Here is a 16,660-nt window from a genome sequence, read left to right on the forward strand (position 1 = left end):
AATAATAATGATTATATGCCCCCAATGTCAGTGACCCTGGTGGTTTCTTTTGTGGTACCCTACGTAAGCCTAAGCCCAAGTGGACTGTTAAGGTTTGTAAAGTGACACTTGTACCGGCAGAAAAAGTTCCTGCACTGGGAGAATCCAACCCTGAAATTGGTTGCAAGTCGGCTCCGTGGCTGAAAGTGTGTGTTGTTCCGGTGCTCGGGGTTACCCTGTTCACCCTTGTGTTAGCCACCTGTCTCTCTGAACCTTGTGCCTGGGGTTGTGGTGCCTGTAAACCCTGCTCCCTTTGTGCCTTTGATCACGTGTCTTGGACCCTGTGAGTGTGGCTTGCCTATCCCCCGTGACAGTGTTCCTTAGTGTTGTAGTTCTTCCCTTTGGGGGAGCCTCATAGTCATTGGTCACTCAGACCTTGATTTCTCTGCTTGCAGAGCCTAGTGTGAGAGTAGGGAAGAGGAAGAAACTTAGAGTTCTTTGTCTCCTCTTTGTCCTTCTACTCTGTTTCTGACTCCTCTTCTAAGATGAAGAAGAAGAGGTCGAAGAAGTCAAGTAAGGGTAGTCGTCGTCGTAAAGAAAATGCTCCTTTCGACACCAACTCTCTATTGGGGAGAGGGTTAGATGGCAGTTGTGTGGGCCCTTGCCCCACTGGATTGGGACCCCGCATCCCAGATCTCCCTGGCTACCGCAGTACACTTTCTGTTTCCCAATTTATGGAGGAACTTCAGTGCCCTCTATCTCCCTTCCTACCTGGACGAAGGTTTGTATTTACGCAGGAAAAAATAGAATTTTTAAAGTAATTTATATTTTTTTCTAGCCGTACACACATGAGTTCTTTAAGTTGAACTTCCCACCTCAACCACCCTTCTCAGTTCAGAGCGGAAAGGTCAAAGTGAGGCTCTTTTTGACCTGTGGTGGAGTGGGGGTACTTGCCTGCACACACCACCGGTCATTAACTACCTCATTAATGAATTTAATGGCCGGTTCAGCTTGTGCCGAAATCAACTCCCTATCTGGGAAAAATACAAGTTACTCTAATAATTTGTGATATTATAGAACTTTAATTTCATTTTTATGGTAACATTATAGCAATTCAGAATTTGGGCCACTGGGATAATTATTGGAACTTGTGATCTGTAAATCAAAATTACTTTTGAAAAATAATTGTCCATTTACTTGTTTCCTTTCTTTTATTTTTTTACAGAGATTTTGTAATACAGTACAGTACTTCATTATTTCAGGTTAATCCAACTGAGTGCTTGCTTCGTTATTTAGAACTCCCAGAGGATGAAGATATAAGCGTAGATTTAGAACAAGCCGCCGTAATTTTGCTCTGTCACCTTGATCGTTTAGCAAGTCCGCATACACCGCCACTCCATTCTCCCCATGGTCGACTTACTCAGGGACAGGAGGTGAGTTGAAAGAATTATTACTTAAGTACTTAGCTTCTTACAAATAACCTCCCTTTTAGGTTTGTGTTGTAGAAGTGCAGGGATTTAAAACAGGACTGGTGAGTGGAGAGAAGTCATTTCACATGTAATGTCGTGGAAGGAGAAACTGTAGATAAAGTGTTTAGGGGTACAGTCATCCTTGCGGAACGATTAGATTATGTTCACACAACCCGATGTTAAGAAACATTACATTTGTGCATATATGTTTCTTTACAAAGTGGTATTTAAATGCAATTGACCCTTTTATTTCATGAACTGAATATAGATATTATCTAATATCAGCCTTTAAAAAAGTAAAAAGAAACTAAAATGTGATATACAGTACTGTACCAGTAATTTACCTACAAATATTACAGATTACTTATAATACAGAACATATAAAATGCAATCGGTACAAAAATATATCTGTGCTCGGTTTTGTCGTAACTGCGAGATAGTCGTAATACTAAAAGGCTGAATAACATTCTAGTTTCAAGAGGTTGTTAATCAAGTATGCTGTTAAATGAGGAGTACCTATTTAATGGTGATGCTGATGAAAGAAACAATTTATGCAAAAGGCTAGAGCTCTTTTGCTTTGAATACACTCAAGCACATCTGTTCTCATGCTCTTCCTGTATTTTTTTCAATCAATAAACTGTATTTGCAGATGCTAAAAATAATTTCCTCTTATTATTCCCATATATGATATTTCTCTTCCAAGGTATTATCGTGGGGGTGGTTGGCCTGGTCAGCGGCTTCAAGTCCATCTAGACCACTCAATTACTGTGACTCATTGGCAGAGCTTGGAATAAAGTCAATTGCTTGCGCTGAACGATGTTTGCTCATCCTTACACAGAAAAGTTCTCTGTATAGCTTGTATTATAATTCAGAGACTCAGTGCCCACAGCCTGTTCTTGGCCAGCCTGAAGAAGAGATTGTTAAAATTGCCACTCATCCTGAAGGCAAGCATTATTTGGCACTCACTGTTAATGGCCAGGTAAGTTTATATGTCTGAGGTTTTGTACTTTGAGAGTTTTGTCCATAGGAAAGAGAATCCTTTCAGAGATTATTATCAGAGTTGAATCAGTAGTTTGTTTTCAGATGCTTACATGAAATATTTTTCAGGATTTTTTGGGCAATTTAAAACTTGTCATGGATTTTACATAAATATATCTGAATGAGCTGTCAAGATTGCTTTTGAGTTTGTTTTTATGTATCAAGGATTTGATAAAATGGAAACAGTCTTAACATGTAACATGCTTGTGCTGTTGCATTTAGTTTCTCTAATGAAATTTAATGGGTTTTCCATATTTATTAATCTACCTGAACCTATCAACCAACCCTCATTTATTTATTTCAAGACTCCGAGTTTGCTGGAAAGAATATCATTATATCAAATTTGTCTTTGCTCTTTGCAAATTAAAATATTCAACCACTTCCCATTGTTTTATTGTCTCTATCCTATGACAAAGGTTCTCACTGTCATCATGGAAATAGTGTTCCAATTAGGTGATTATTTTAAAGTAGAGTTTGAATAAATGCTTTCGTGTAGTCTTCACATTTTTTAATTTATTCCTTTATGTATCTTTTCCTGTTTAGGTATATTCTTGGGGTAACGGTGATGGAGGACGTCTAGGTCATGGAGACAGTAGCTCTAGAGAGGAGCCAACACTGATTCAAGAACTGCAAGGAAAAACAGTTGCAAGTATTGCTTGTGGTTCAACTTATAGTGCAGCTATTACAACTCAGGGTGAACTCTACACTTGGGGAAGAGGAAATTATGGGAGACTTGGACATGGATCTTCAGATGATCACAGTGCTCCAACATTAGTATCTGCTCTGAAAGGTATGTAATACACACCAAAAGATAAGTATTAATTTAGTTAGTATAATGAAGCTATATTACAAGTTTCAGAATTCAAGCAGTTAAAATAACTAAAATTGAAGTAATGGGCATTTGAACTGTTTTTTATATGAGATTGCAAGTTTTGTAATGGAAATCTATTGGTTTCATATTAGAATTGGTCAGTTTGTTTGTTTTTAAAAGTTTGACTTGTGAATTCTATATTTCATTCTTTTGTCATAATACAGTTATTTTATTTTTTTTTCATTGTTTTAATGAAATTTCTGGGAGTTCATGTGCTGTTCATTTTTAATGGGATGATTTTCATAAAGGTTTGTAGTCCCTCATTTTATTTAGTCTCGTATGACAGAACATTCTGATATAATTGGCTATATATTCTTGTTCTTGGCCTCGCCCAGAAATATTCAAGGAAAAGAACAGGTCTTGCATTATTGTTCAACATTCTTATCTCTCTTAATTTCAGGATTGTATTCTCATAATCTATAAGCATTGATATTCTATTGCAAAATAAAGTTGCATCATAGGCCCTCCTGCATGACTGGCTTTTTAATAGCATTCAAAAGGGTAACTAGGTTGGTAGGAATTCATATAGAAAGCAAAATTGTAATAATGCCACGTACGATAAGGGGCATATGGCTGTTTAAATTGTCATTTGATGGCTTCAACCACTTTCATTTGCATTCTGCAGTCAAGGTAATTTTCCTGGACTGAAAACACACCTCTACTTTCCATTGTATTCCATAATTCTTTTCTTTATAAGCTTTTGCAATCCTGGTACATGATACCTCACATTGATGGCTTGGCATTCTCCTGGGTAGTCTGAATTATAAGAAATGTAAGCTATCATCTTTGCAATATATGTAGTTTTCCCAATTTTTTTGGAAAGCATCAAATGCTTGTTTTGTATCTTTGTCTCACTTTTAATGGTGTAGATTAGTCTGGAAATGAATAAGGAGTGTCTATGAGGATTCCACTCTTGGCAACTTTCATTCTGGTGTCATGCCATGATACCCATCTTGCAGATTGATTTTTCAATTCTTAAGGAGTCATCATCTGTCACAATATCATAAAAAGTATGGCTCCAACTTGTTTGCTGAAGGTAGATGATGTTGTTTTTGGTTAACTCAACTATGGTTCATATTTTTTGTTGTCCATGTCTTAATTTAATTCAGTTTTCCATTCATTAAAAAGGAAATAGGAAGAGGAGTTTTCTCTTAGTATGTTGACCTCATTTATTGATTTCCTTGGTGGTCATATTCTTTTTTTGCAAATATTTGTTCATGGTATTTTTAGAATTTTCTTTCGCCTTATGATGAAATTATGTTGTTGATAATGAATTTTATTTAAAATGTTTGAGAACTGTATGTAAATATGTGGTGCACGCATACTAGAGATTGGGCCTAAATCTCAAAATCGTCCGGGCATTTAATGAAAGGGATGATTAGCAATGTGTTAGAAAACCATTATAGATGAAAGTAGAAGAATAAAGATGTATGGAAAGGCCCACAAAATCATGGGAAAAAGCTACAGAGGACAGCCTGAACTTATAGTGGATCTGTTAGAAAATGCACAATATAGAAGAACTTAGAGAGAAGTCATTACATTGCTAATCTTTTAAACAAAAGTTGATGTAAAAAATAGAATGTTAATAATAAAATTGATTGTTTCAATACTCACCCGAGGATCATATACCTTCCTCTTCAAAACTTGTTATTAAGCATTTGGAATTTTCCATAGGAAATGATAGATTGAATTTTACGACTGAAATCTAACATTTAAATTTCAGGTGAACGTGTCCTTGATGTTGCTTGTGGAAGTGGTGATGCACAAACTTTGGCTGTGACAGATTCTGGATCTGTGTATTCATGGGGTGATGGCGATTATGGAAAACTAGGACGAGGTGGTTCAGATGGCTCCAAAGTACCAAAATTAATTGATAAACTCCAGGTAAGTTCTGTGGATATAATCTTTTAAGATACTTCAAATTCAGGCACAACTTCCTGTCAAATTGGGTTCTTATGATTTAAGAAAATTAACAATTATTTCTTTATATTTTGGGATGGTTACACTGGTTACAAATTGATATAAGAACATTAGATGATACACTAAGATATTAAAGAATGTAGAAAATGGGGTATGAGATTGCATTTTAGAAATGTATAGGATGCATTTTGCATGAATTCAAAGTCATTCTAATATTTTTGTACTCTATACTTTATTGTTTAGCATGATGTTACCATAGTTTATTATAACATAAGATGATGATCTTGTCTTGCATTACTAAAATTAATCATAGAATGTAGCATTTGATTCTAAATGAATATGAACTGTTGTTCTTTAATAGGAGTATGACTTCAGCAAAGCTGGAACGGCTGTCAAGATTTAACGAGGTAGTTATAACTACTGACAGGCGGCTGAGAAGCCCCACTCACCCTTCAGTTAGCTACTGTAGAGTAACGCTTTGACTTTGGCTGCCGTTAGTGGACATGTACTCTTGCTGCCACTCACATTTTCTCGATGTTAGTTACTTGTTTTTTCTTTACAGAATAAATGGAGATGTAGACATGTGGTTGTGTTGGAGTAAACATGGAAAAAGTGGGGGAGTTTTACATCTAGATCTGCTGTTGATCTCCACCATCTGTGTCTTTTTAGCACAGGCATGACTGCTTGCGGTCATTTCCTTGTGATGAGGAGAGATCGTGGCCGTCTCTGAAGTGGGTAGAATTTGACAAAAAGAGGAATGCGACAAATGACCCTTCAAAATTAGCCTTGGTATGCTGAAACTCATACTGCTTTTTCTTCCTGTAAGGTTGAGTCCTCTGGAGGAATGTGAGAGGTTGATAGGAGACCTCTGCTTACTCTCAGGGTAATTCATAGGAAAAGCAAAAGTATCACTTTCTCTAGCGAAGGTAGTACTCCTCCGCCTTTCCCTCTTTTGAGGCTGTACAAACTGACTTGACGACAACCTGTACCTAAGAAAGTTGTGGCCTGCCTTGGCCATTCCTAGTCCTCTGTCAGTAGGGTTATGGGTTTTTTATAACCTATTGGAAGCATTCCTTCCTGGTGATCTGTTGAATGTGAGTTCGAGCCCCGGTCAAGTTTGATGGTTTCTAGTAGTGTGTGCAACCTCACCATCCTTGTGAACTAGGCATGGTGGTGATTTGGGGAAGCCTATATGTCTACCTGCTGAGTCCTAGCTTGATGGAGAGGTACTCTGGCTCTGATCATATGTATATATGGTCAGTCTTTAGTCAAGGGCATTGTCCTGTTCCTTGCTTCCGCCATTCATGAGTAATCTTTAAAACGGTTAAAGCTGCTGAAAGTGTTGCCCAATGCAAGGACTTCTAAAGCTTCTCTAACTGTGACTAGTCTGTCTCTTGCTACATCTATGGAGGCACTGGAGGGCATAACACTTGGTGGTTTGGTCTTGTCTGCTGTTGAAAGTTCTCTTGTGGCCTCTCCCTCTGTTTGAGCATGATCATTGGCCCCTAAGACCTTGACCCCAGGGAAGGCTCGCAAGAAAAACAAACCTGTGCACTCTTCTAGTTCTTTCTCTTCCCTTGCCTCTTCTGTATGAGGTCTTCAGACTCTGGTTCTTCTTTTAGAAGAAATCATTGAAGAAGTCAAGGAAGACCTAATGACAGGAATCACATGAGGCTCTAGCTGATCTCTCCCTGCTTATGTGTGTGAGACATGGTGTGTTACTGAGAATTGTCTTAGATAGGGAAGGTGTTTTGGTATGCATTACAAGTTAGAGTTCCTGCTACTGGTGCTCTTACAAGACAGACTTCTTGCTACTGGTGCTCGGTCTTGTACAGGACTGCACAAGCACTGTCAATCCTGATAAAAATCACTGCCCTTTTCTTCCTTCTCCTGAATTATTGAGGTACTCTTTGGTCCCTTGCCCTAGAGATGCTTTGGTTCTGAAGGAAGAGAGGTTAGCTAGCATGTGCTAGAAAGAGGTAAGGTTGAAAGGAAGCACCAATCAGAACCCATGTTTTCGCTAGTGAAAAGACATGTCCTCATGTAAGCGTGGTTGTGAATATAATCCTTTGCTTTGTCATGAGTCTACTCGTGATCAATCTCTTTGTAATCAGTCACTGCGATATCAGTCTTTAGGGAATTAAATCACCTGTCACCTATTCTTAACCCTGCATGGCCAGTCCACTCACCTGAAAGTTTCCACGCATCCTGTAGCTGGAAAAAAAAATTTGTGATTACCCAGGGGGACACAGTGCTCTTATGAGCATCGAGATGTTCCATTGTGTAATAGTGATTGTCAAGGAGGTATTTCTCCACCTGCAGACTGGGATGCCTAATACCAAGCTCAGTATCACGCACCACAGTGACTAAGGCATGCTGTAATTCATCAGTTTCTTGAGGCATAATTGCCAAAGGCAGTCCTGTTTCTGAAGTTGAGGTTGATCATCAGTTGTTTCTCCTTTCCACCTCCTCAGGGTATACTCCTGGTTTTTTTTTCTGTACAGATCAAATTTACTCTCTTGAGGAAGAACTACCTCTTAAGGTAATTATTGAGGTTATCTTTGCGAAGGAGAAGTTTCAGAGTTTTAGCACACAAATGATGCCTAACTCATGTCTTGCAGGGGTGAATGTGGAGAACTCTGAGACTGAATTTTTGTTTGGAGAAAATAAGTGCAATGAACTTGGAGAGGCACCGTGGCTCTACAGTTATTGATTAGCGATTTGGTGACCTTCAAGGACCAAGGACCGAACTGGAGTTGACATGTTTTGAAGATGCTCGTGTGTCCTTGGACAAAGGGAATTCCCAGAATTCTAATCTGGAGAATTTACTGCAGTCTAGCCACTCAAGTAAGATCCTGCCTCTCGTACTGTCTCAACAATGGAGATTCTGTACTGTATACATGAGGGTGTAAGTCCATCTCCTCTTCTTGTTTATCCAGCAGTTTCTATTGTCTGAAGAGAGACTCAAGGCTGAAGGCACTCTCTTTTCAACCCTTTAGTCTGTTGCCATAGAAATCTCTTAACATGGCTAACTTCCAAGTGGCTTCCATGATCAACTAGTAATCCACTGTTCAGGATTTTTCAATCCTGAGGTGCTTGTAAAGTACAGCAAGTTTTCTCTTGTCTGGTGCAAAGGCTGTGACATTCATAGCCCACCAGTCAACTAACCATTGGGCCAACTGGGTCCTGAAGAGGAGGGTGTAGTTGTTAACCGATACTCCAAGCAAGTTGGACAGGAATCTCTCTTCCTAAGCAGAATGTAGTTACATTGTTGGAGAAGTAAAGGAAGGCTAGCCATGACTCTCATCCACCATACAGCTGTCTACTCGTGGAAGTGAGCCATCTTGTACAATTGGTGTCATAAAAGGGATATTTCTCCAGGTGGACCCTTTCTACTGTCAATTGCTATTTTTCTCATCTTCCTTTGTCAAAAGAAGCTTCTCTTAGTTTCAGCAGCGAAGAGCTATAGCTCAACCTTAATCCAGGTGTTCAGATTGAAGGGCTTAGACCTTTCCTGCTCATAAGAACTGTTTGTACTCATAAGGAGCTTCAAGCAGATTTGCCCACCTCAGACCCCCTGAATGGGATGTTACCCATGTTCTCACTTCTGGTATGTGTGCCCCATATGATCCTTTGAGATGAGTGTTGGGCAGAGATCTAACACTCAAGACTCTCATTCTGCTAGCCTTAGCTTTGGCAAAGGGAGTTTCCGAGCTTCATGGCATTTCATATGTCACAAGGAGGTCCTCATATCTTTTGTTCCTAAGTTTGGGGCCAAGACCCAAAACCCAGTTGTCCACAAAACCAGGCTTTAGTCTTCATCTCTTCTCTTCAGGAGACCTCCCGAGTTAATCAGGATTATTTGCTTTTCTGTCCTGTGAGGACTCTCTGGCACTATCTGAAGACTTGGCCCTTCAGTTCAGAGCACCAAAGACTTTATTAGCACTGGGTGGACCATGAGAAAGATATCCAAGAGCACCATATTGTTCTGGTTTTGCGAAATCATCAGATGTACTTAACCTTCAACCAATGAAGGGCTTGAAGGTCCATCTTGGGCAAGGGCTCACAAAGTCAGTTGCTCGAGTATTAAAGGCAGCAGTTGGGAAAGGCCACACAACGTTTATCTCCCTCTACATATGGGAGTATACCCACAAGTCTTTGTATACCTTTACTCTAGGTCCTGTGGTGACTGCTAAGCAGGTTGTGTAGCCAGCCTAACTCCCTCATGGGAATCGAAGCATCATGTCTAAGATAGTGGTTTTGACTTAAGCCTGAAAAGTATGTAGAATGACTGACCTTTTACTCCTCTTCTTTCCTCTCTCCTGGGGTTGCATTGTTTGTGGCCGTCTTGAGCTGGACTAGACATCCAATGCAGGTAAGCTTTATGAACAAGCAACATTTTTTTCAGACAGGATTTGTTATGAAGTGTCCTTGTGTCTTCCTAAATATAGTGAGAGGAGGGATAGAATGTATTCAAAACCATTTCCTATAATAGCTACAGATAAATTTGATACCATATCCCATACGAGAATACAGGTTTTTCTGTGATCATTTAATTTGGTATGGACCTAATCTAATGCATTTGTCATCCCTATGCACAGACTGTTATGAGGTTGGCAGTAGTCATCACCTTTGCTCCTCTGCCTAACTAGGTACTCGGACAATTCCTGAGAAATTGCTCCTGTCAGAATTTGGGTCCATAGGGACTTCCTTCCTCTCATAGGATGATGGTTTGTGTGTATGTAGGAACAAATTACAAAATTTGAAGTAATTTGTATTTTTTCTAATTATTCAAACCTGAGTCCGTTGAGTTACACTTCCTGCCTAACCACCCTGCAAGTCCCAGGCCTAAGGTAAAAGATACTAGTTTTGTTAACTGATTTGTGGATTGGGCTTCCTTGCTACACATCGTTAGTTGTAACTACTTTGTTAAATTTCAAATGCTGTTTCAGCTTAGGGGAAGTTATACTCATATTAAAGGACTCAGGTGTGTATAGTTAGGAAAAATAAAAGTAATTATAACTATGTGATTTTTGTTGATAGTAATAAATAGTGGTTGTCAGATCCAATTGATGCTAAGTTTAGAAAGAATTTAATGTAATGCCTTCCTATTTCAGGGCCAAGAAATATGCAAAGTCTTTTGTGGAGCTCAGTTTTCTTTAGCTCTCAGCAAATCTGGTGCTCTATTCACTTGGGGTAAGGGAGACAACCATCGATTAGGGCACAATTGTGAAGAGCATGTTCGATATCCAAGACAAGTCAAAACTTTAGCCGGTAAGAGGTTTGCATAAAATTTGATTATATCCATCCCTGGAATACGGTTTAGAAAACTTAATGTATGATACTTTTTGTTTATTGTAGGTTTTGAGATAAGCTGCATAATCAAATTATCCCTTCTCAGTGGAGGAGACTTTCTAGTACAATTGATCAAAAAGGGGCTGCTTCCGCAGCACTGTGTATGCAGTGTATTATACTGTGTTTCTTTTATGGTTTTGATAACATAATTAATGGGGTCACCTTTTAGGATAGAATTTGATGATGCAGTACATTGATCTTTCATATTGCCCTCAGCCTAAATAGTATTTTTGTAGTTATTCTATTGTTCTAAAAGGAAAAGCCAAGTGTATGCTGTTTACGTGTGATATCACTAATATAGATCATTATTGTATTAATGCAATCATTTCATGTTGGATAATAGCTGATTTAAGCTTTATTGTAGTTTTGTGATTATATAGGTGTAGGTTAGTGAAGACTACTTAAGTACAAATGAGCAAAAGTTGAACCCTTTACGTAAAATATTTTGTTTGTTGGTTATGCAGGTAAAAAGGTAGTAGAAGTAGGTGTTGGCTGCATGCATGTGGTCATACTAACGGAAGACGGAGAAGTTTATGTTTGGGGCCGTAACGATCAAGCTCAGTTAGGAGATTCCCCCTATGCAGCTGTACCAGGACCATCCATTCTCTCAGCGCTTCAAGGGAAAAGTATTATTGGCATTGCTTGTGGCCCATCACAGGTATGTTACAATGAAACATTTTATGAAAAACATTTAGATATAGATGAGTTTTAAATTCGGTTTAGTTTTTACTTATGAATGAACTTTTCAATTGAATCATAAGCTTTATATATGACAAATTTTCCCTCAGAAATTCTGATCTTTAGGGAGAATGGTGTGTACCCCTTACTTGTGAGAACTGTATGATCCCAAAATTTTTCCAGACATTTGCATGGAGCACCAAGATGTCGTGGTCTGTGTCCACAAGGATGCCTTATGTTGTCGAGGTTTGTGAAGAAACCTTTGTAAAACTAAATGACCTCTTGGCTCGTGTCGGAGAAGGTCTTGCAGATGATCGCATCCCATCGCAGGAGCAGGAGTGCATGGTTGTTGCTGGGTTGAACTTGCTGCGATTGCAGGTACAATAATGAGAAATAATGTTTTTTTATCATCATTGTATGTGAAATAAGTTTGTAATTACAGTGTATTTCTATAAAATCTATAAAAGTTTGTTGTTTTTGTAGTAAATCTTTACTGTCTATATTTTCACTTCAAATTAGGATGAATGTTCCATTTTGATGCAGTTTGTAATATTTTGTAAATAAGCTATGTTGTTTGTAACACTAGTGAATTTAGAATCCTACACATGTTTAAGATATTAAATTTTCATATGTGATGTAGCATAAATGGTCTTTTTTCTTCAATTCAGTTCCCAAGAAAGTGTTAACAACTGTGAATCATTGTATTTTTTGCCTCATGAACTTATATTAACTCATTGTAATTATTGATTTGATCTCTTTATTAGTTCCCCAAAAGAGGAATTCACTTATCTAAATGAATTTTCTTATGTTTCTAGTTACATTCAGCAGTACAAAATCACACAGATGTTGAGAGCATAGGGCTGCGTGTAGGTTCTTTTCTTTTGGGAAGCTTAAAACAACGAGTTGTTAATCTTGCTAGCAGTTCTGGAGTTTTGCCCACAATTCAGGTATGTAGTTCATGGTGTGTATTGTACCAGTATACCTCTAAAACTGAAAAAAGTGAAAGGGAGAAGAGAAAAAATCTTGAGCATTGCTTCTGAAAATCAAAGCTTTCAGTCATTTTCTAAGAATGTCCTATTCTTCTTTATTGAAAGGATAGTTATTGTTATTCTCTTAAGAAATGATTAAAAATAAGTATATATAATTTTTCCACAATTGCCACATGATATATTATTAAAGCTCTTTGATTTTTATTGTAGAGAGAAGCGTATGCCTCAAGTAAAAAAAGGTCAAATTTTTATTGTAGAGAGAAGCTTATGCCTCAAGTAAAAAAAATTCTCTCTCTCTCTCTCTCTCCTCTCTCTCTCTCCTCTCTCTCTCTCTCTCTCTCTCTCTCTCTCTCTCTCTCTCTCTCTCTCTCTCTCTCTCTCTCTCTCTCTCTCTCTCTCAACTTTTTATTGTATTTAGCCATTTTAATGAAAACATAATGGCAGTACTGTACTTGAAGTTAATACCAAACTACTTGAATTTTTAGTCAATGTACCCGAATAGTGAGACTATTGCATGGCAAAATAATTTTTTTGATACGAGTAGTGTTTCTGTGGTAAAGATTTGGTGAAGAGGAATGAATGAGTAATTTTTTTTCCTAACCCTTATCTGTCCTCAGACAGTTTTCTCCTTCCTAATACTTGGTCATTTGGTCATTAGTCTAAAGATTTTTGTTGGCATTTAGAGCCATAATTTTATTTTACTAGTATTCAGTTTGTATGTGGGGACTTACTGTAATTTCATATTTTAATTTAATTGTAAAATTCACTCTTGTTTTCTTGTTAAGGGAGCTGCCCAAGCAACACTGCAGACAGGATGGTCGATTTTACTGCCAACTGCAGAGGAAAGGGCTAAAGCACTCTCTTCACTCCTTCCTAGCACAGGTAAGTCGAGTAATACACTAGTTTGTTCCTACATAAATACAAACCATAATCATTTAATAGGAGAATGACTTTAGCAAAGCTACAATGGCTGTGTAATCTTTTAACGAGGTAAACATAATTGGGTGGTGGGTAGGCCCCACCCACCCTATAGGTTGAGTAACCATCACTTTGAATTTGACCACCTCACATTACAGATGAATTTCTTGGCATTCTCATCTGGCTGTTTTCTTCTTTGTTTTTTTTTTTCTCTTAGATTTAATAAATGCTCTTGCAGACAGTTTTATTTGAGGGATATTGATGGTAGAAGCCAATGATGTGCATTGTTTCCTGATGACTGCAATTGTGAGACAGTTTTCTGGGCTACCTGCTGTTATCCAACATGCTTGTTCCCTTTGGTTGTCATGCCTTATTGTTTTATCCCTTGTATGCGTGGCCTTACAACGATGATGATATTGAACATTTAAGGAAGTTTGTAATCTTTCTAGCCATTGCTGGTGTTGTATTGAAGGAAGAGTTCTACCGCTGCTGAGTTTGACCTGCTTTTCTGTCTTGTGAAGGCACTAAGATGCTACTTTCAGAACTCTTCAGACCAGAGCACAAGAGGCTTTTCCTTGGCACTGGTAAAGGGAAAAAAGCCTGTCTTCAAGGACACTTATCTCCTTCGGGCTTTGTGAAATCATCAGATACGCATACCCATGCTTGAAGGATATTGAGAGGGGGCCTTTGAGAGTGCGAGCCCACGAAGTCAGAAGTATTGGCTCCACCCTTGCCTTCAGGAACAATTTGTCTGTGGTGCAAGTGCTGAAGACAGGAGTCTGAAAATCCCAAACAAGCCTCCGTGCTGACTACCTGTGGGAGTATACTCACAAGTCCTTGGATACATTTTCCTTGGGACATGTGGTAGCTGCTCAACAGATTATGTAATGAGCCTAGCTCCCTCATGGGACAAGAAGCATCTCGTCTTGACATAAGTCCAAGAATGAAAGTTGTACAACCCACATCAACCATGTCGCTAGTCTCAGGTCAAAGGTCAAAGTAAAGGTTAGCGCTAACTGTTGGGTATGTGGGTCTTCCCCTCGCCACTCGACAGCTGGCTGTATTTACCTTGTTAAAAGCTTAATGGTTGGTTCAAGCTTTGTTGAAGTCATGCTCCTATTAAAGAACTAAGGTTTGTAGGGTTAGAAAAAATACAAATTGATTAAAAGATTTGTGAATTTTAATTTTACAATTATTTAGTAGGGACTTGATTAGAAATATTGAATCACTTTGATGGTTTTACTTTTAATATTCAACATGAATGCATAGCTAGTTTTTTATGAATTTATTATGTAGAAGAACTTATATCACACCTTAAAATGATAGACACCTTAGAATAATTAATATTCTGTTTATTTTCAAATATTTCAATGAAAGTAGGGAATGAATGCATTACAATAAAAGATTAAAATTCAATTTATGCTATTTACATTTTAAGTCAGTTCCCCTGAAGTTTACAGTTTGAATAGAAAAATTTTTGTATTAAGGTATATTTTTAAATATAAAACTTACCCGCTGGTTATATAATAGCCTAAGTCCCCGATGCCTCAGGCTATTATATAACCAGCGGGTAAGTATATTCAAAAATTTATTTTATTATGAAAATATCATATTTCTATGAATGAAAAGCAGAATTTATTGTGGAAAGGACTGTGAAGATTTATTTAAGAAATACTGTAGAGGAATTTGTTATTTTTTTTATTAGAATAGAGTGAAAAGTAAATATAAGCTAAAGTTCTGTTGAATAGTTTGGAGGAAGGTCAAGCTGTATTTCTATAAGATGCAAAAGATAAAATTCTATAGAGAAAGGTTTTCTTTGATTCCATAACAACTGTCACCGTCTTCAAAATCTGATTTAAAATTTTTATATGGGAACTTGACAATACAATTTGCCATGGTTCTTAGTGTTATAGATTTATGTTATTATGGTATTATTTCCAAAGTTGTCTTTTTCAATAAAGTTTATGGCTTTATGTTTAAATGCAAAAAAACTAATCTCTTCATAAATTTTCCTTAACATTTTATTCCTTGTTTTTAGCTTTACTGATGAAATTGTTGTATTTTATTTTAATATATTTCTTTAAAGAGACCAATCTTTAAGGCTAATGATTTTGATTAAATGGACTAGCTCAACTACCTTGTTTTGTAAGACTAGTACATTAAACTGATAGATCATAGTCATTATCTGTAGACAGAATATGCTGGTAAATTTTGTAAATTGTAATATGTTCCATATTTCTTAGGTTCTGATATATCCAGCATGAGCTCAGGACGACGTTTTATGATTGACCTCTTGGTCTCAAGTCTTATGGCCGATGGTGGTTTAGAAATGGCACTAAATGCTGCCATCAAATGTAAGTTATTGAACTGACTGTCTAATGTTTGTACAGTAATTTCTTCAATTTTGATATACTCTTTGTAGTATCATATATATTATAATATCCTTATTATCAAAGATTAATATGAATGTTTTAAATTTTCATCATAAGGATTAAGGGTTTCATGTGGGAGGAAAATATTCAAATTTTATAATGAATTTTTTTGGGATATTTGTAATCTTATACATATATTTTTTTTAAAGTTGAGGTCCAAGAAGCTGAATGGAGTGAAAAGAATAAAGCCGTACAAAGCAGCACCATAAGCAGTACTAATAGCATTGGAGGATCGAACGTTAGCCCAAGAAAAAATATGCGAGACCCTTCCTCAGCCAGACGTTCTTGCGACAATTCTATGTCGGACGATCAGTCTGCAACGCTGCCGTTGCTGCATCTGGTTAGACAGTTGCTTAGAAATGCCTCCACACAAACACTAATGAGATTGCAGGTATGTCTTGGCTCTGAATCTTCAGATTAGTACATATTTGTTTCTGTGTGCAGTTGCAGATAAAAGCATTATTCTTGTAGGAAATTTACATTCATATAACAGGCACCTTTAATGTAACTTATTAAAATTTATTTATTACATTATTGTAATGGGTTGAGGGTCAACTACCATTTGAAAACCTGATATATTTTGCTGATAAATCTCTTATATGGAATGTGGAGTGCAAACACTGGTATAGTTTATATTAGAATTTTATAAAATGACTGTTAGCTGTGGATTATCTTTGAATTGATCAAGTGAGAGTTGTACTAATGGGTCCTGTGTTACTTATTGTAAAACCAGATTTCCTAAGTATCAGATTAAAAATCCAGACCTCCAAAGCATTGGATTGAAAGACGAGATCTCCAAAACATTGGATAACTTGTGGAACTACCTTTTAAACCTCTTACTTTTCCTGATTGCTTCATGCACTGACATACTCATGGACATGAGGATATGCTGGTTACAAAGCTCAGAATGAAGTTAACTTGTACTGTATTGCACTTCCTTTTTGTTAATTATAGGTAAGATGAACCTTCTTTATTAGGGTGCAGCTTCATTGCCTCATTGAAGGATTTATT

At 37.4% G+C, this 16,660-nt stretch overlaps 1 protein-coding gene across 1 annotated transcript in view; it reads left to right on the forward strand.

Annotated features, from left to right (window-relative positions):
• Positions 1-16,660, forward strand: part of HERC2 (E3 ubiquitin-protein ligase HERC2) — a 496,511-nt gene that overhangs the window by 102,243 nt on the left and 377,608 nt on the right. The window contains exons 8-18 of the mRNA XM_068391274.1: positions 1,242-1,412; positions 2,152-2,427; positions 3,030-3,276; positions 5,081-5,241; positions 10,395-10,551; positions 11,097-11,290; positions 11,494-11,688; positions 12,126-12,257; positions 13,085-13,181; positions 15,461-15,571; positions 15,799-16,040. Of these exons, the coding sequence (XP_068247375.1) occupies positions 1,242-1,412; positions 2,152-2,427; positions 3,030-3,276; positions 5,081-5,241; positions 10,395-10,551; positions 11,097-11,290; positions 11,494-11,688; positions 12,126-12,257; positions 13,085-13,181; positions 15,461-15,571; positions 15,799-16,040 (1,983 nt within the window). The remainder of the gene's footprint in view (positions 1-1,241; positions 1,413-2,151; positions 2,428-3,029; positions 3,277-5,080; positions 5,242-10,394; positions 10,552-11,096; positions 11,291-11,493; positions 11,689-12,125; positions 12,258-13,084; positions 13,182-15,460; positions 15,572-15,798; positions 16,041-16,660) is intronic.

This window comes from Palaemon carinicauda, chromosome 17 (assembly GCF_036898095.1).
Source record: "Palaemon carinicauda isolate YSFRI2023 chromosome 17, ASM3689809v2, whole genome shotgun sequence".
In the NCBI taxonomy this organism is placed as follows: Eukaryota; Metazoa; Arthropoda; class Malacostraca; order Decapoda; family Palaemonidae; genus Palaemon; species Palaemon carinicauda.